This window comes from Aspergillus tubingensis, assembly GCF_013340325.1.
Source record: "Aspergillus tubingensis WU-2223L DNA, scaffold_4, whole genome shotgun sequence".
Taxonomy (NCBI): domain Eukaryota; kingdom Fungi; phylum Ascomycota; class Eurotiomycetes; order Eurotiales; family Aspergillaceae; genus Aspergillus; species Aspergillus tubingensis.
This window is the reverse complement of record NW_023336278.1, coordinates 427,852-446,618: the sequence shown is the minus strand read 5'-3', so window position 1 is coordinate 446,618 and position 18,767 is coordinate 427,852. Positions and strand designations below refer to the sequence as shown.

The window sequence follows — 18,767 nt, the reverse complement described above, 5'->3', positions numbered from 1 at the left end:
ACAGACTTTAGCAACACAGACCAAACCTCGGTTGAATAAGAACGAAAGAACGGACTAAAGGTACAGACAGCCTAGAGGCAGCTCGGTCGTCGATGGGGCTCACTGGCAGGCAGGTATCCATTGCGCCTGCAAAGAATCACCGTTTCATACTCGTGAATAAGCATAGCCTTCTTTGATTCTCTGCTTTGGGCTACTGCTATGGCAGCTTCCCAAGCATCACCTCACAGTCCTGGAGGGGGAGGGACCTAAATCGAGCAAAGCAGTTAATCCTTGCGCTTGGCCACACAACATTAAGTCGGCGGATTGTACTTACAGCACTGTAGCTACCGCCGGGAGGAGGAGGTGGCGGAGAGCCCGATCCCGGAGGGGGAGGAGGGGGAGCCTCGCTGGCGGGAGGCGGCGGCGGCGGAGCGGGGCTCTGGGACTGTTGCTGTTGCTGTTGCTGCTGCTGCTGAGCAGCCGCCTGGTAGTACTGGTAGTAGGCAAGGTAATTCTGGTAACCGCCGTAGGCAGCATATGGGTCGGTTCCGTAGTATTGAGCATACTGGGCGCTGTAGTCGGGAGTTCCGGTTCCCGAACCGCCAGCAGCACCTGCGGCTTGGGTCGACGGGCTGGCAGAGGTAGATGGCGAGTTCTGGTGATGGTTGTTACCATATCCGCCGCCGCCGCCACCACCACCACCGCCGTAACCTCCGCCGTAGTGATAGCGGTCTCCGCGTTGGCCGCCATAACCGCCGTAGCTGTGCTGGGGCGGGTTCTCCTTGAAACGCTGGTACTGTTCGCGGACATTGGCTAGTAGATCCTCACACAGGGCCTTTGCACTCTGGACATCATTCGGGTCGGGACCACTGCAGAATGAAAGTGATAAGCATCAGTGCAAGCTGTTTCCGGTGCTGCAGGGACAGGGAGGGGTTGTAGGTGCGTTACGTACGCTACGTGCAAGAACATTGGCTCATCGCTTTCCCTGCCAGTACTGGGCTCCATGAAACCAGAGCCACGGCCTTTGATTTGAACCTTGCAGCGAGTCTTCTGCTGGATGTGCTTCACGTAGGCACCGCCTTGTCCGACGACCTGAGCGCGGAGGTTGAAGCCAGGGATCGGTTCGAGATCGACGGGGATGCGCTCCTCGGGCCATTTGCGCTGTAAACCATTAGTTGTCTATAGACTTCTCTCTGGGGTCTTGAATCTTGAAAGGAAGGGACAGAGAGAATAGCTGGTGCTGGCATGGTGTGGAGGACGTACACGACCGTACTCATCGCGCTCTACTTGCTCGGGTTCGCGACGACGGAACCGGCGCTCATCAACCAGGTTGGGGAGTTCCTTTTTCATGAGATCGTCGATCAAGGCGACGGCCTTTTCAAGGCCTTCCTTGTTTGTGCTCGTTACGTGGAGATAGAGCGGGGGGTTCTGGGTGGGGGTTGCGCGTTAGTAATTCAGATAGTCTGAATCAACGGGGGAGTTGGTATATGAACGTACCGCGGCGGTGGCCATGCTCTTATCCGGGTAATAGTTTCCTCTCGTAGTGACATCTTGAAAAGAGAACAAAAATGATGAGCTTCCTTCTTGTAGTCAAACGTTTGATAATAATATGAATATGGAATGAAAGGCGTACCGGCGCCAGTTTCTTCTTTGATCTAAATGTCACGCAGCGGAGGTCAGCAGATGCAAATGAGGGCAAGTGTTGGGATGCTATTGCAAGATGTTGACTTGGGTAAGCTTTAGCCATAACCGCAAAACGAATCATTGGAGAAGAAAAAAGGACAGGGTAGAAGAAACGAGGCCAAAAACGAGCAAGCAAAACCAAGCAAAAGGCGCATGGCGAACGACGGAAGCCAGCAGCTAGCTAGGCTTGCGACAGGTTTTGGGCTTTGGGCCTGGGCAGGATCAGCGGATGTATATAGGAGTAATTACCATCTTCTGAGTAGAGCCTTTAGTCAGCGTGTAACGGTTGCGCAAGTCATTAATCTCAATATCCTTGATATAGTCTCCATCAGCAACGTAGATCTCTGCGTTCAACTTTCCAGATGCGTCGCCGCTGGCAGGTGAGCCGGATGTTGGTACGGGGCTTGCGGTCTAGGTAGTGGAAACCAGAGTCAGCATATTGTGTTATCCTTTGTTTTGCGACCAGCATGGGCGTTGCTTACCGAGCGAATTGGAGGGACGTCGACATGTTGAATGCCCTTCTTCGCTTGCAACTGGGCGTTGATCTTTGCCGCAGCGGCAGCTGTGTATGACTCCAACGTTAGTTCTGCTGCTATACACGTTTCCTCTTGCCATTATCATGAAGGGACGAACGTACCAGCGGCGGCAGCGGGATCGGTCTTCTTCGCAGGGTCTGCGCTAGGGCTCCGAGGTTCACGACTGAGAGGGCTGCGAGCTCGAGTCGATTCGGACTGTCGCGACGAGGGAGACCGAGAGCGGCGGTCGAAGCGCGACGGGCGTCGCACTTCCGGCTCGGTCTGATCAAAACGAGAGCGTTTCGAGCGGCGATCGTCCATAGTATCGGCAATGTAGGAAGTGAGAGGTTAAGAGAAGGGAAAGGGATAAGTGACGTCTAAGGTGAAAATGAAGGGCGTGAGGCAAGGCAGCAAGGTAGGCTCCGAAAAGGCCAAGATAAACTTGCCAAAGACTTTCGCAGGCGGTGGAGTTTGGAACGATCCGCCCCGGTTTGGCCGCTAAAGAGGACTCGACTCGAGATAGTTTAGTGGCCCAGCGAAAAAGTAGCAGAAACTAAGCAAGAAATGCCAGCCACGGGGGATGCCGAGCTGCCACTCCGGAGAACTTAGTAGCGGCCCTTTTGCGCTTGGGAGCCAATAATAGGCCTAGTGTTTTAAGTGTGTGTAGTAAAGTAGATAGTGTGCCCGTACTGACAGTACAGGGTCCTTTGGAGAGATAATAGGCAGGTAGATGAACACAACAAATCAATCGAACATTGCGTAAGATGCACTAAATGTATCTATAAGTTGATCAACTACCAAATAGTAACCACTAGAAACAATAGAATCGATGAAGAAACGAAGATGCAAGCCCCGATCATGTGAGTTCACACAAAACCAACTAACCCCAAAACAGCCAAGCGTGCAAACACTATCTACCAGTAGTTCAGTATGTATGTATGTATGGTAAGTAATAAAAGTCGTCACGGGACAAACGAAATCCTTACCGCCGAGACTGAGTCAGCGCCCCGAGGTCGGAAGGCCGCCGCGTATAAAATGCAATGCGAAGTTCCAACACCTGCGGACTTTATTCTCCGCGACCCCAGAAAAGCCCTGCGAGGATCTCCGGACTTTGTTGCCTGCCACTTTTTCCCACAAAAGTGCAGGCTCTAATCCGTCGCCGGCGATCATGGCTTTCCGGCGTCCTTTGATGCTGTCGTCGACAGCATCAACGCCTTTCCTGTCCGTTGCGAGCCGTACCTCACGCCTGGGGGCAGCCTCCCGATTCAGCACCACCACTCGGGTCTCTTCCTCCTCCAGCTCGACCTCAGCCCTCGCCTACAAGGCCCTTCATCGCCGGTCTCCCCTCCCTCTCCCCGTCAACGATGCCTCACCTCAATGGGACGCCCCCACGGCCGTTTCGTCCATTCTCTACGAAACTCCTTCCGTCCCCACCAACCCTCCCAAGCGTCACATCCTGAACTGTCTGGTGCAGAACGAGCCCGGTGTCCTGTCCCGTGTGTCCGGTATTCTGGCCGCTCGCGGCTTCAACATCGACTCCCTCGTCGTCTGTAACACCGAAGTCGAGGATCTGTCTCGTATGACCATCGTCTTGCAGGGTCAGGACGGCGTCGTCGAGCAGGCTCGTCGTCAACTCGATGATCTTGTCCCCGTCTGGGCTGTCCTCGATTACACCGAGTCCGCTCTGGTGCAGCGCGAGCTCCTCCTCGCCAAGGTCAGCATCTTGGGTCCCGAGTTCTTCGAGGAATTGCTGCAGCACCACCGCGAAATCACCACCCCCGGTGAGCAGACCGAGGGTCAGAAGGATAAGGCTGCGCAGGTTGCCAAGACCGAGTTCCACCCTCGTAATCTGCCCCAATCTCAGGCTTTGAGACACAAGCATGAGCATCTGGATGCGATTACCCGTCTCACTCATCAGTTCGGTGGAAAGGTGCTGGATATCAGTACTAACAACTGCATTGTTGAGGTGTAAGTTACCCGCCCCATGAGTCATACATACAATTTCCCTGCATCTCTTGATTCTGATGATATGATATAGTTCCGCCAAACCCTCCCGTATCGACTCCTTCATGAAGCTTATCGGCCCCTTCGGTGTCCTCGAGTCCACCCGTACCGGTCTGATGGCTCTGCCCCGGTCTCCTCTCTTCGAGCCTAGCGAGGAGATCGAGAAGGACGCCGCTGACGTTGTTGACGCCAGCACCCTTCCCCCCGGTTAAATGTAATCGTCTGTGCGCTTTTACTTATCTATTATTATTATTATCTATATCCCGCAATGTAAAAAGCACAACCACAATGTACTTCATCCGTTTCCTTTTGCAGGACCTGAGTTCCACCTAATAATATGTTGTAAATTCTCGCATTCAACAATTGACTCAATTCATTTGGATCTTGCAGTACTATGACTACTACTACTACTACTACTACTACTACTACTACTACTACTACTACTACTACTACTACTACTACTACTACTACTACTACTACTACTGATAGCATTGCTTTCCATTGAAAGCCAATAATACTCAATTCTGTATTGAAAATGAGTCATCCGTATCCTAGCGAACAGTCCAGTAAACCAAGTATGACACAGCCTAATTACCCCAACGTCAAAACGCCTGTTCTATTATTCCTAACGCCGGTTCAGATTGGATGAGAAATGATTCAAGCCCGCTTATGAAAACAATAACCCAAAAGAGCAATAGAATAGACTCCTAAAGTTTGACTCGCGCCTTAATTCCCTTCCCATGATAGAACACTATATCCCGATAGTGTTGAATCTGAACGCCCACCTTCGCCACGGCATCTAATCCAAGAGTGCCACCCAGCGCTTTCTTCAGCGCATCATAGCCAATACCACCGAGGTTCAAGTCCACAGGCAATCGGGGTGTGACTGAGATACCCGGCGGCACGGGGAACGGCACCCGGTAGTCGATGGTGCCGACTTCCTCGTCGCCTTCGTAGAATGCCTGCGCATATACCGAAGTGATATCAATGGTGGTGTTGGGAAATGGTGAGGATAGTGTGAACTCGGCCGTGGATGACCAGAGGTGCATCTAGTAGCAGCACTCACGCAAGTTAGTCTTCCTCTTGTCTTGAACGGAGCGCGCGCTCCGTGGATGAATAAATGCCTCGTCATGGTTATGGTTATAGTTATGATAACGCAATGTGTAGTGGTTTATGTGCCATGTTCTGAGACGATATCTATGAAAGTAGATAATACCGTAGCTCCTTGGATGAACCCTTTTGAGTCATCATCAGGGTCGTTCCCGGCACCCGGGGCATGAGGCACGGGTACCCGAGGAATCTGGACCTCGAGCCCTAGTTTCGAGAGCGCCTTTCCGAGCTTGGGTAGTCCCGGGATGGTTCCCTCATGTGTCCGTACTGTAACAGTTGTGTTGTATCCTGCGACCATGGTTAGGAATCGGAAGTGGAGAAAGAGGCTCTCTCGAGCTTGCCTGAAATATACTTGGAGAGCAGCTCCCGGCCAGCAGCGACGCCTGTCTCCCCATCCAAAACAAGTGGGCTCCAAGTGAGGTCCACGGGGAGACCATCATTGGTGCCCGGGGTAATGGTAAGATCCTTTGCAGTGATGTGTCCGACTCTAGAACCATTGAATAAAAGCAGGAAATCTACCGATGGCACAGATGCTGAGTACGGCGAGGGATTGGTCACGTTGACCAGAGCCTTCACCAGAAGAGACGAGGCAGTAGTAGCTCCAAGTTCTACCGATGCAATATGCGGGCTTAATTCGTCCAAAGAGCCACCGTATGGGGCTACATAAAGTCAGTCGATAGGCAGGGGAGTCAGCTAGATATGACTTACGCTTAACCACAATCTCACCCTGCGCGGGTATCTCACGAACAGCAAAAGTGCCCAGCCCCGTAGTGACTTCGGCATCTACACTGGCGGCAACATCTAGCTTGACCCGTTTCCCTTGGAAAATCAAGTCTTGAAGAACGTCGGTCAAAACATCTTCATCCGTCACTTCAAGCGGCGCTTTCTTGATCCCGAAGTCGACGTATAGCGCTGGTGAGCCATCAACATCATCGAGCAGAGTCGAGTTGGCAGCCTGCCATTTCCGTAAATTCAGGATCCCGAGTTTATTGCCACCGTAATACACGTCAGCAGTAGCCCGGACCCTGGGGACATCCAACTGAAGTCCCAATTCTTTCGGCAGCCCAATCAGCACTTTCACCAACGCAGATACCGTCGGTTGTGATTCTGGAGAATCGGGTTCCGCAAAGGGATCTGGCAGGGTGAAATGCACGTCCGACATTGTGAAGTTCCTGACGAGATTGTCAAGGGCATGCCCAGTGAAACTCAGCGGCACCGTCACGCTTTTGAGAATATCTACAACCCATCCAGGAGTAGCTAGAGAAGGCGGGTCCGCTCCACGGACATAGACAGTGGTTCCCTCTCCATGAATATAGCTCTTAACCAGGAAATCCAGAGGGGAGCCCTTCATCCCTGGACACACTCTGGTCAAGTCCTCAGAGAGTCCTTGGATTACGCCAGCGACATCAACTGATGTTGGCTGGCCAGGAGTAACCGGAAACCCGCGAGTCGTAGCAGCGGCTACCCGAATTGGGGGATCACCTGGAGAGCAATTCGGGACCAGGACTTCGAACCCCAGTGGAGGAATGTTCACTGCGAACGGTGAATCAAACTGGACAGCGGCCGAGGCATCAATTGCCATTGCGCCTTGCTGTCCTGGGTCTTCCGCATCATGGACGTTTAGATTCGTGATGTTGACGGCGGGTAAAGAAGGAAAGTCGCCCTCTGAATTTGAGTTAGAAGCTTATACGAGGAATCGAGATAATGTGAGACCAACCTTCAATAGTGAGGGAATCGGAAAGGAGCTGCTGGCCCAGGCTCAGGAACCCCGACTTGACATCAAGGGTTGCTGTCCCTCTGACCGTCAGCTTCTCGAGCTTTCCATTCAACCAATCCAATGCCACGTTGTGAATTCCCTCGAAGTCCCCAGGCACAAAGTCTGCCAGGAAATTGACGTGGTTTACATGACCATTCTGAATGTTGACCTTGACGGAAGGCAGGTTGGCCGTGCCTAGGAGAACGTTCCCATACTCTGGGAGATATAGTTCGACTTCCGACTGGCCGGATTCGGCCTCCCTTCCGATCCAAGTGACAAAACGACCAATGTCCCGCACTGGTTTCTTGTGTACGCGCCGCGCATCGAGCACCACGTCCCCTTGTATCCGAGCTTGAAGGCCATCTGCAGTGGCTGATTCAATCGAGACATTGGTGGGCTTAAAGACCACCGCCTCCTTGGCGTATTCCTTGACGGCCGCTGGGGCGATAAAGGCGAAAATGAGGATGGCGACTACAGCAGCCACAGTAAGGAGAGCACAGAAGATCGGCCATCGTATACGTCCACGGCGTTTCTTGAGCGTCCCACTGGAGGAGATACTTCGAGGTCGGACAGACGACGCCCTCCTGGAGCCGGTCCCGCCGTATCCCAGGAGATCGTCATCGTGACGGACGAGGAGAGGGGTTGATTCAGAAGATAGCTCATACGGACCCGGCTCAGAATCTGGGGGATGGGAAGCTTTGCCAATGGACGTTGGGGAGCGATGAGGCGAGATAGGTCGTGGCTCTTGCTCTATCAGAGGCCGGCTTGCCTCCTCAGCCATGGTGGCTGGGCGCTAGGGAGCGGGGAGAAGATCGGGGTTGGGGAACGACAGAATGGCACACTCCGAAGAGCAACTAGAGAGATGGAGACGAGTTGTGGCAAGTTGGATGAAAGTGAGTGCTTGGCAGAGGGGAGGGGGTAATCGGAGGAAATAAATACGTAGCGGGAAGGCAAGAGAGAGGCAATGATGGGCTGAGGGAATGGCGATGAAGGAGTGACAAGTTGACAGGGCAGAGTGATTGGGTACGTGGAGAGCATCCCGGCCAGTCCAGTCCAGTCCGGCTGATCGTCAACGTAAGTAAGGCTGGTCCGGGCGGTGTGGGGATGGCATTGATTCACTCTGTTTCTCCCATCATTTATCAGGAAGTCAAGGTGAGGCAGTTTCTTACTAACTCATCAAATGATTCGATGATCTGCTAGAATCGGTAAGCCCCAGATCTTGTTGCTGCCCTACTCGGAGATTTCCTGATTTATACTGGGATTATCCAGGCAACCCTATTTACTTGGTCGAGTCCCAACCAAATGCAGTAAGTGGCACCACTTCGCGTCTCTATAAATATACTGTCACGAGTTGCTTGGTAGGGGATTATACACTTATTTAATCGATGTGGATTTCAAGTCAAATAAACTACACTCAGAGTGGAGCTCTGATGTTCATGATTAATCTCAATAGACTGCATAAGCCGGAGTAGTGCGGTACTAGATACTAGTAGTCAACAATGTGGAAGGGGTCACGATAACGGACAACAGATAGCAGCGACCAGTAAGATAGATACTGGATGACGAGACACTAACGCCCTTTCCATCCAACCATGCTTTGCCTCAATTAAGCTTATAATTAGTTAACCTGTAAGCAAGAGATCAATGGATATCTTCAAGACCACTCCCCAAAAGGTTGTTGGAGTCAAGTCATCCGGAAGTCATGAAATTGAATGCCCGCATTTTCACATGCCATTCCGCGCACGGGCGCCCCCTTCAAGCTCCAGCCGAAGGTGGTTCGATCTTCTCCTCCAACCCCGACGATCATCACGATCTGGGTTTAATAGCCCATTGTGCCCTCTCTCCATCTTCATCAATCTTTCCACCTCATTTGTCTCGAATACTTCCCCGCAAAAGATCTTCCGGTGACCCGTGTGGTCCTAACGCCCTCATGGATGTGAGTGAGCCCTTACCCCAGATCCACCCACAATCCACTCACTAACTCCCCCATCAAACATCAGTCTTCACAATCTCAAGGCGGGTTTCGATCACGCCGTTCATATCCCGCCTTACACCATGTATCTCTATCTCCACTAAACCCTCGATTCCCCATCGACGACGACGATACCGATGCCCCAGACTACTTCTCTCCTCGCCACGAAATCCCCGGCACCCCCAGCGCAACCAGGACCTCGTATCTCTCTAGTTTCTCCGTCCCCGGAACCCCAGGCGTCCTATCCCACTCTCACTCCCGTAGCGGGTCCCGCGTTCGTCGCCATTCCCGAAGCAAGAGCTCCACTCGCATCCATTCCAGCGACACCAATCTACAGTCCCGGAGCGTGGCCAGTCCACTCCATCACCAGCAGAATGAAGAGCTCCGTCGGAGCAGAACACGCTCCTCCCGGCGTCACCCTGATGCCGCCGCCCACCATCACAACCCAGACACAGAATGGATGCTCCGCGCAGGCATTGCCCTCGCATCCTCGACCCGCGAAGAAAAGGGTCAAAGCTGGCTCGTGAAACGCCAAAGCTCAACTAGCCTCGTCTCAGACAGCCATCAAATTGACCTAGACAGCCAACAGCAACAACAGCCATGGGCCTCACGGAGCAGCGCCCGTCGTTCTCAATCCGGCATATCCACACCTGCCGCCTACTCTCGTCGAGCCTCTCGCTCAGGCCCAACAAGCCGCAGATCCAGCAGACCCGACCTGGCCATGACCAGCCTTGACATTACCCGGTTTTCCAGCAGACAAGAAAACCCTACTACGACCAGCAGCAGTGGCATTCACACCCCTATCGAAGAACAAACCCGTCACATGCTCCCCGATTTCGTGGACGAGCGCATCCGCGCCGAGATGGCAAACATAGCTGATGAAGAAGATGAAGAAGAAGACAACCTCAGCTTCACAACCACTTCGGACTCCCTCATTGCCTCTGAAGACGAAATCGACGAACCAGAATTCCAGCGTCTCACCCGTGAACGAGGCTTCGGACTAGGCAGCTGGATCGACCGAATGGTAGAATGGACCTTATTTGGTGTCGACGACTGGCCACTTTCCACAACAACAGCAACCACCGCCCCACCAGCAGTAACATCAGGAGGGTCCATCAATCACGACCCTCAGTCTCTCATGCACGACAACATCCATTCCCAAGAAACAGACACCATATCCATAGCCACAGAGTCAGACATCGCTTCCATAAGCGAAGAGAAACCCGGAACTCGCGGCGGGTGGGAAGATGCCGGGTGGTTGTTCAGGATAGTGAAACAGGCATTGTCATGAACGGGAAAAAAGGAACACGAAACATAACAGGACTAATTTCAATACTTTTACTTTCATATTTATTGTATATCTGATCTAACCATGGATGGATCCCATCTCTTCTCTACGAGAATACAATCACCACTAATAGCATGGTATATATTTATACATATAAGGCAACCAATAACATCAGATAAGTAGTAAGCATGAGCATTGATTGAAGCTGCCTATGTAAGTACTTACCTAAGTAAGTAAGCACAAGACAAGGGTTACTACATGTTGACTTCATCAATTCCTGATTTCTCATCCTGCACGACGGTCTGCGAACACGTAAGTGCATACGTAGACCCCCCATGCTGACATGGCCAGTTGGTTTCGGCATTCGTGGTTAGCGTACCAGCGGGTAGACTGGTTGATAGCCATGTACTAATAGTAAATTTCGCAGTTATTGGGGGTTCTCCACGGTGTCTGTTTCATTGAAAGTTGCTATTGAGTTTTTACTACTATGGGATGGATAGTACTACCGGTTGTAGGTGTTGGCGATGGAGTGGGCCTGATTTAAAGAGAGTTACTAGTTAGGCAAAATATATATATCTGCAGTGCGAGGTGGGTTTCCCAATTGTGGAACATTAGCAGGAGGATGAATGATCATAGCACAAGGATATAACGAGAGTATCAGTTAGTTGATAACCCGAGACGGCTCGGGAGGGTCGGTTCTCGTGGTATTGTGACTATCTGGACAATGATGCTCCCTTTTGTTCTTATGCTTTACTGACATGTAGTGTAACCCGTCCCACCAAATGAAAGAGGCCTCCCAAAACCCGAAGAAGAATATACCTGACACCAGTGATATTAAGGGGAAAATAGTAAAGGGTATACAAGATAGGGCAAAGACAAGGAAAATGCAGCTAGGCTGAAAGAATGAGGCGGTTTTTTTCCACGGCGGTTCGAGTATATATCGCCGAGACAGAAGAAGAACACATGAAGTGGAAGGAAATGATGATCGAAAGGAATGAAAGAATGTACCATGCTCGGCTGTGACAATGCAGGATCATGGTGCAATTTTGAAACGAAATGAAGGATCCTGGGCCTTGATCTGACAATCTAGAAATCATGGGGTTGGCGTCCAGAGATATGACACAAAGGAGGAAATGGAAAATAAACGAAAAAGAATATGTTTGCTTGCACACAGTAAACGCCAAGCTGACCCTCAACTCTAGTTCATGCAGTAGGTAGTCGTGATCGTATCATACGTGGACGTGCACGGTCGAGGATTCGGACAGAGCCCTGAAGATTTGAAGGGCGGGTGAGAGTGTCGCGAATTTGATGTGATGGTTGGAAATGAGGATAAAGGCGGATTGCGGTTGTCGATGGCTGACCGGATTCACCATGGCCCAACCTTGACGGGGGTACCGAGCCCGTATGTGCCCGACAGGAGTTGCTCCCGGATGGACCCAAGGTCATTGCCGCCTGGGCTTCCATAACCTTGGGCATCCGGTCTGTGCATCCATCCTAAACTGGAACCCAGCTCGTTGACGGCTGCCTGCAGTTTACCGCCCGAGTTGTGATTGTGCTTCGCCAACTTCTGATCCCAACCACCATACTGTAACTGAATTCCCCCTCCACGCTTAGCTGCTTCCCGAATAACCAGAATCCAAGCCTTGCAGATCTCGTCGTATGCGGAATCCCGCTCGAGGTTGTTCTGTGGTGTACTCCAACGGGGCAATGCGTGAATAATGTCGGTCGCACCATCCAGGTAACTCAAAGAAACAGATGACTGCGTCTCGTGAGGCGGTAAGAAGTGTGGAGTGAAGTCGCTCAAAGCATCTAGAAGATTTCCCAGTGGTTGTCGGACACGGTTGTATGCATAATCTGATTCGGAGTTGCCACCGAGTGGGAACGACGACTGAAGGGCGGATTCGTAATGTCGAAGGACTTGAAGGGCAGATGCCACACTGGGTCGAGGTGCTGTGTGGACTACTTCATCGACCAAACCTGGATGACGCTCACACACAGTCCGGAGGATGCCCCGAAGAGCGTCTGTGTCCAAGGTCTCCAGCAGTCGGGGGAGAGCGAGAGGCCGTCCGCTGACGTTTGGACGAGCACGCTTGATGTTTCGGTTTACTGGAAGGGTTCTCGGAGTCAAGGCGGGAGAGTTGGTAGGTGACGCTGACATTCGACCATCGTGATCATTCTCATCGTCGGCTTTCCGTTTGCGGTTGTTGGGAGTGTGAATGGGAGTAGACACTGATATCAGTCAGTTATCAAAGGTCATATAACAAGGGAGTCATCATCAAATGCACTGGAAGAAGACAAGGCAAGACTTACTTGGACGGGAGGGAGAAGGACGGGAATATTCGTAAAAGTGATGAGGAGGCACAGGTGGTGTAGCCACCAAGCTGTTCATGATGACCACAAACAGCTGGATGGCAAAGGGAGAGGGAGGGGAGGGAGAAAGGTAGCGAGAGATGACGGGGGGGAAAGCAGAGATGGAGGGACCAAAGGTCAGCCAGGAGCACGAGGGAAAATATCAAAGGGAGGAAGGATAAGGAAAGCGAACAAGCAAGGGAAAGACGGAGTGCAGGATGGAGGATGAAGGGGAGACTTTCTGAAGTGGTGGGGAAAGAGAGAGAAAGACTGAGCGAGAAGCGGTGGACAGGCGGGTTGCGGGAGGCAACGCGGGCCTGAGATGCATTTCCCGCGGATCCATGACTCTGACTTGAAAGTCTGTGACTGCTCTTTCTCCTTTACCCTTTACCCACTTGCCTCAATGTGATCCACCCATTTCCACCTTGGAATCCTACCCTCTTCCTCCCTCCTGATTTGTGGCAAAAAAACCATATTATCCCAGGCTCTGCGCCTGCTGCATCTAACCTGGCCCTGCTCTGCACCACTTACAGCTCCCCAAGGTCCGCATGACCCCAACTCATCAAGCGTCAACTCTAAAACCGTCCGATAAACGGAGCATCTTGTCAATGACTGAAACAGTCAACCGGGCTGTTCCACCGCGTGGCCGTCTTGGGATACGGGACCAACCATTTATCAATATCCCCTGATGCTACCATCATTTTCATATTTTCATATTTGCTCATCCAAGCTCGCAATATCCTTTTAACATGCTGTGCTTCTCGGAAAAGGTTACATGCTAACCCTGTGACGCTGTTGTGACTATGTCTACGTCTGCAGTCTCAAATTTCTGCCACCCCGGATTGACATTCATCTGCACTCCTTACCCCAGAGCAGGAATGATCCTCAAGCTGTAACCTGGTCAACCTTGCAGAAAACGAACCCTGGGGGTCTTGGTTTAGTGGAACATTGAACTAACGTTGTCCAGCTACCCTGGTATCCGGAACTGGGTCTTATCAACACTGCTCGGGTTTAGTTCTGCTGCTTCCTTAGTCTGCATGTATGTCTATACGTCATTGGAACTGACCCAACGCCTGGCTAAAAGATTAGTCCAACTGCAAACCCATATACTGAACCCAGAAGATCCCGGAGCGGGCTTACAGTCCAACACTATGAAACTTCCTAGTAACTTCCAGCGAAACGCCTCATTCGCGGTAATCAGCAATGAGAATGCGCTCATCTGAAACATATTCCCGCTGAACACAGCATCATGGTAACCTCGCCGTATTCCAGACACTCTCATTGAACTATCCCCCAAGCCACTCGGTTGACAGGTAGGCGATGGACAGTCTGGCACTTGCTCGTGTCTGGACCATTGGTCTGGGGTTATTGTCCAACCGGTCGTGGCAGGCCCAAGAGAATTCTTATGGCTTTCTGGCTGTAAACGACGACGCCGTGACTATAGATCTCGTTCTCCGAACGACCTGATATATCGTCAAAGCATCTGTAATAGAGAGTCACTTCCCACGCCGAGAGCTGCTCCTGAAAGCAAGTCTAGTGCGAAAGGTCTATCAGTAAATCTTCATACCGAACTCAATGACTACACAAAAACCGCACAATAGCGTAGCCAAATTCAAAGTAATACAAGAAAACAATATTATCCTCCCTCTTCAACACCACAGGCCAAGTAAAGCCTCCAATCAACCAACCCATAATCCCAATCAAACCAAGCCAACGCCCAGCAGTGTCAAGCACCGACAACCATGATCCAAGCACAAAGAAAACATACATACACTGACTGCAACATTAACAAACCTTTCTATTTCCCCAGTCGTTCGTACGACAAATACAGACTGGGGGTAAGATTACCGGTCGTTGGCTTCATTTTAAATGAACCGTGTCATTGGGGTGCCTAAACACCACTCCCCTCACATATATGCACATGGAGCAGCAACGCAGCTGATTTCTGGGAACGGGGTTGCGTTTGAAGACGGATAAAATGTATTCTAAATAGAAGATGACACTATGAGGCATGGGTACTACTGGGTACTAGTTTAGATAGACGGAAGTGGATGATGATGGTATGAAGCCTAATTGATACTGTCGCTTCTTGATGTAGTCTAGAAATATTGTTGTGTACATCTGATGGGCTCAGGTAACAGAAAGCAGATAGGAAACGTAAGATGAAAAAGGGAATGAGATATCTCATTTACAAATAGTAAGAAAAAGAATAACGAACAACAAAGCCAAATCCTTTTTGGGAAGCCTGACGCCAGAAAAATGCGACCACCCAGACATACCGCGCAAACCATCCTTTACAACAGAGGTGATGATGATGATGATAAATGAGGAGGACAAAACAGACCCAAGGGAGAAGATAGATAGATACAAGAACTACTAATGATAGGTAGCAGCAGTACCTTAGAGATACAAGGACTGGGCAGCGACAATGTCCCTGCGCACCTTGGTCAAGGCTGTCTCGAATTTACCCTCCAAATCTTCGCTTCCCATGACCTTGGCTGCCTGCGCCATCTGTCGGAGACACTCTTCCAATCGGCGGAAGACGCGAATCAAACTGCCTTCGTAGACGTCGGTCATTTTGCTGCATTAGGGAAAAAAGAAACCAGTCAGCAATCTAATACTACCACGGAAAAGAAAAACGGCCGCAAATGGTGGACATTAAAACTTACCAGATGTCAGCAAAAGACTTGCCGTTCGCCCATTCGAAGATGACCTCCATCAACTCCCAGTGAAAACCTTGCACGTATTCCTCCTCGTTGACCGCCAACTTGGACTCCTGGGAGACCTTGGCGACGATCCGAGCTTGCGCTTGGATCTCCCTGAGGGGCTTCGCGAGGTCTTCCCGTGTCAGAGCAGGGGTCTCCTTGGTCTTCTCTTCAAAGACGAAGACGCTCAGGGCAGATGCCACTTGCTCCGGCGTAAGGTTATTGAAGAAACCGTTGAAGAGAAGTTCACTGAGCATCAACTCGTCACCTGTACTAATCTCACAGGCAACGCGCGCCTTCAGTTGTACAACTTCGGCCTCGTTGATAAATCCGAATCGACGAAGCACACGCTTACGGCATTTCAATTCTTCGAGTTGCATGATCGCCATAGCATCCGAGATCTTCTTCTTGGTCTCCTTGATCTTGTTTCCCAAATCCACCTTCTCGGAGTACTGATTGTATAGTTCGGGTAAACGTGGCGACTCGTGCAGGGGATTGGAGAGAAGACGGGACTCCAGAACCTCGATTTTCTACAACGACAATTAGCCAACAGTGTCATTCCTTTTGTGAAGTACTGGATACCTACCCTGAGCGTCTTTTTGAACTCGTCATCCTTGATACCCATGTTCTCAATAGGATCAAGAGTGGCAATGCCATCTGGGAAGCGCTTCTTCACTTCCTCCAAGGTGTTCTTCAGGTTGTTCCGTGTGTCATTTGGCTTCAAGTCTTTGGGAAGACGGAGGCAAACATGGGCAATGCTCTGAATGCAGCTGAGAACAACCGGCACGACCTCCATGCGGGATTTTTCATCCTCCTTGGGTGGTCTGACGCCAGCTGGCAGGTCCTCGAATGACTTGGTGCCCACGGAATCTCCATCAGCAATGTTGAGGAGCACATCAACCACATGTTTCTGATGATCGTTGTACTCTTCATTCGAATTCTTCGGTGGCTTGCGATGCTTCCAATTGACAACAATACCCCACCCAAACTCCATGTCCTTATGCTTGATTTGAACCAAGCGCCCAGGCGTCATGTATGACAGGCAATGCTCGGGATGGCTCATCACTGCTTGCACATCATCGCCGAATTTGCGGAGCTGTTTACGCAGGTCGTAGTATTCGCGGATAGTTCCTTCGTCAGGAATGTTGAGATTGGCACGCTTCTCTTCCATTTCCGTGAGTTCTGTAGCACAATTAGCAAGCGGCTTTCGAAAAATCAGGGAATAAGGACGCACGTTTCTCAAGCTCTGCGACACCGGCGGTGTTCTGGAATTGGTAAAAACATTTCTCTAGCATGAACTCGGGCGAGATGCCTTCCACACGCATGAGGTTAAGAATCATGTTGTAACCCAAATGGAAAGCCGAATTAAGTCGATCCTGTTCACCACGGACGATTTCCTTCGCCACGGCGGGGTCCATCTCCTCACCCACCATCATGATAACAATACCGCGATCATCAAGACCTCTTCGACCAGCACGGCCAGACATCTGAATGAACTCTGAAGGCGTAACCCAACGCTGGCTGAAGCCGTCGAATTTCCGCACGCTTGTGAAGACGACAGTTCTCGCAGGCATGTTAAGACCAATAGAGAACGTCTCAGTGGCGAAGAGTACCTTGATCAGACCTTCCTGGAAAAGAATCTCAATCGTCTCCTTAAGGATAGGGAGCAGGCCAGAATGGTGGACACCAATACCCCTGCGAAGAAGAGGCAAGATATTCTGGATCTGAGGCAATTCTCTGTCCTCCTCGGACAACATCTCGATCGCGCTGTCAAAGACCTTCTGAACCATCTCTTTCTCAGAATCGTCGTTGAAGGCCAAGTTCTTCATCTGCAAAGCACAGCTCTCACATTCGCGCTTGCTGAAACTGAAGACAATGACAGGGTTCAGATTCTTGAGCATGACCATCTTCACAATCTTGAAAATGTCGCTCTTTTCCTGGGTGCCACCCTTGTTCAACCTCTTGTCCTTGCCCTTTCCTTTCCGCTTGGCCATCGCATCTGACGGGTCGTCGCCTCTCTTGTCGGCGATACTGCTCATGGCCTTCTGGAAATTCTCCTCACGGAATACTCCCTTCTCATCCACAACAAGATGCATACCTTCCGATCCATTGGGGAAGAAGTAGTGTTGTAGTGGCGTCGGCCGGAAATCGGTATAGACGACGTGGCAGGGTTGGTTGTGCATCTTCGTTACCCATTCGGCGAATTGCATAGCGTTAGGAATGGTGGCAGACAAGAATACATATCGAACCTTGTCGGGCAACAAGATAATGGTTTCCTCCCAGACAACACCTCTGACTATAGCGTAAATCAGTATCCAGTAAACTAAGGCGGAGATTGATTAGACATACTTGCATCACGCATATAGTGGATTTCATCGAAAATGACCCAGGCAACTTCGCGCATAATCTCAGAACCCCGGTAGAGCATGGACCGCAAAATCTCAGTGGTCATGACCAGGCAAGTGGCTGTTGGGTTGATGGTAACATCTCCAGTCATCAAGCCCGCATCTCCAAATTCCTCGGCAAACTCTCGGTACTTCTGGTTACTCAAAGCCTTGATCGGACTCGTATAGATAACTCTCTGGTTGTTCTTCAAACATTGCGCAATGGCGTACTCGGCGACCACGGTTTTTCCGGCACTAGTATGAGCTGAAACCAAGACACTTTCTTCTCTCTGGATCGATGCAATCGCGACTTGCTGGAAAGGATCCAAAGTGAATGGCCACACTCTGGCTGGGGTCTCCGGCGGCTTGTGTTCGGAAATGGGCACGTATGGGTACTTCGGCGGGATGGCGACCTGATGCCGCACCTGGTGGGACAACTTGACAGAGGTAGAATCGTTGACGCCTTGAAGGCCTGCCGATCCCGCGACTTCGCGCTCCTGCTCCGTCTCGAATGAGTCCGCTACCACAGGCTCCGGTTCCTTCTCGAGGCGCGGGCGTTTCGCATCCGGTTGTTCATTGTTGTCGGCGGCGGGGCTTTCTTCGTCCTCCTTCGCTTCTTCGACTTCTTCTTCGACGGCAGGCGCATCCGTGATCTCAATATCCTCAGGGGTTTCCGTAGGGTTTTCCGTAGCAGCACCGTCCTCCTTCACGTCGCCATTGACCTGTCGCTTCTTGCTCTTGTCTTTCTTCGCTCGTTTGGGAGCTCCGTCCGCAGGCCTAACGGCCTGAGGCTGGTCCTCGAAGACGTCGAAAAGCTCATCCATCGTCGACAGTCTGCCACAAAGGACGCGGGAACGCAAACTGGCCTGGACGGGTGGTTGACGTTCTGCACCGTCTCACAGAAGAGCGATCGCACCGAGAAATTTCAATGAACCCGTGAAGGGAAGCGGCGTGTGATTGGCCCAGACCTCGCAAGGCGGTGAATGGCTGCCGGCGAAACTTGCCGTTCGGAATAGTAAATC

General features: G+C 51.2%; 6 protein-coding genes across 6 annotated transcripts; 2 read left to right on the top strand and 4 right to left on the bottom strand.

Moving 5' to 3' along the window:
* Positions 1-221: 221 nt before the first annotated feature.
* AtWU_02683 (KH domain-containing protein) lies at positions 222-2,498 on the bottom strand (the record flags this gene model as incomplete). Its single annotated transcript, XM_035497796.1, has 9 exons — positions 222-245; positions 314-848; positions 932-1,140; positions 1,243-1,407; positions 1,477-1,529; positions 1,613-1,634; positions 1,912-2,073; positions 2,145-2,224; positions 2,300-2,498. The coding sequence occupies 9 exons, from the start codon at positions 2,496-2,498 to the stop codon at positions 222-224; spliced, it is 1,449 nt and encodes a 482-aa protein (XP_035353689.1).
* Positions 2,499-3,345: 847 nt separating this feature from the next.
* AtWU_02682 (acetolactate synthase regulatory subunit) lies at positions 3,346-4,393 on the top strand (the record flags this gene model as incomplete). Its single annotated transcript, XM_035497795.1, has 2 exons — positions 3,346-4,145; positions 4,216-4,393. The coding sequence occupies 2 exons, from the start codon at positions 3,346-3,348 to the stop codon at positions 4,391-4,393; spliced, it is 978 nt and encodes a 325-aa protein (XP_035353688.1).
* A 495-nt stretch (positions 4,394-4,888) lies between these two features.
* Positions 4,889-7,828, bottom strand: AtWU_02681 (uncharacterized protein; the record flags this gene model as incomplete). The annotated part of the gene is made up of 5 exons (XM_035497794.1): positions 4,889-5,230; positions 5,398-5,579; positions 5,633-5,950; positions 6,000-6,956; positions 7,009-7,828. 5 exons carry the CDS (start codon positions 7,826-7,828, stop codon positions 4,889-4,891), a joined length of 2,619 nt encoding a protein of 872 aa, XP_035353687.1.
* Positions 7,829-8,749: 921 nt separating this feature from the next.
* AtWU_02680 (DUF3984 domain-containing protein) lies at positions 8,750-10,310 on the top strand (the record flags this gene model as incomplete). Its single annotated transcript, XM_035497793.1, has 2 exons — positions 8,750-8,983; positions 9,048-10,310. The coding sequence occupies 2 exons, from the start codon at positions 8,750-8,752 to the stop codon at positions 10,308-10,310; spliced, it is 1,497 nt and encodes a 498-aa protein (XP_035353686.1).
* A 1,363-nt stretch (positions 10,311-11,673) lies between these two features.
* AtWU_02679 (cut8/STS1 family protein) lies at positions 11,674-12,696 on the bottom strand (the record flags this gene model as incomplete). The annotated part of the gene is made up of 2 exons (XM_035497792.1): positions 11,674-12,536; positions 12,618-12,696. The coding sequence occupies 2 exons, from the start codon at positions 12,694-12,696 to the stop codon at positions 11,674-11,676; spliced, it is 942 nt and encodes a 313-aa protein (XP_035353685.1).
* A 2,360-nt stretch (positions 12,697-15,056) lies between these two features.
* Positions 15,057-18,569, bottom strand: AtWU_02678 (ATP-dependent RNA helicase MTR4; the record flags this gene model as incomplete). Its single annotated transcript, XM_035497791.1, has 5 exons — positions 15,057-15,237; positions 15,326-15,891; positions 15,948-16,543; positions 16,596-17,657; positions 17,711-18,569. 5 exons carry the CDS (start codon positions 18,567-18,569, stop codon positions 15,057-15,059), a joined length of 3,264 nt encoding a protein of 1,087 aa, XP_035353684.1.
* Between the last annotated feature and the right edge of the window lie 198 nt (positions 18,570-18,767).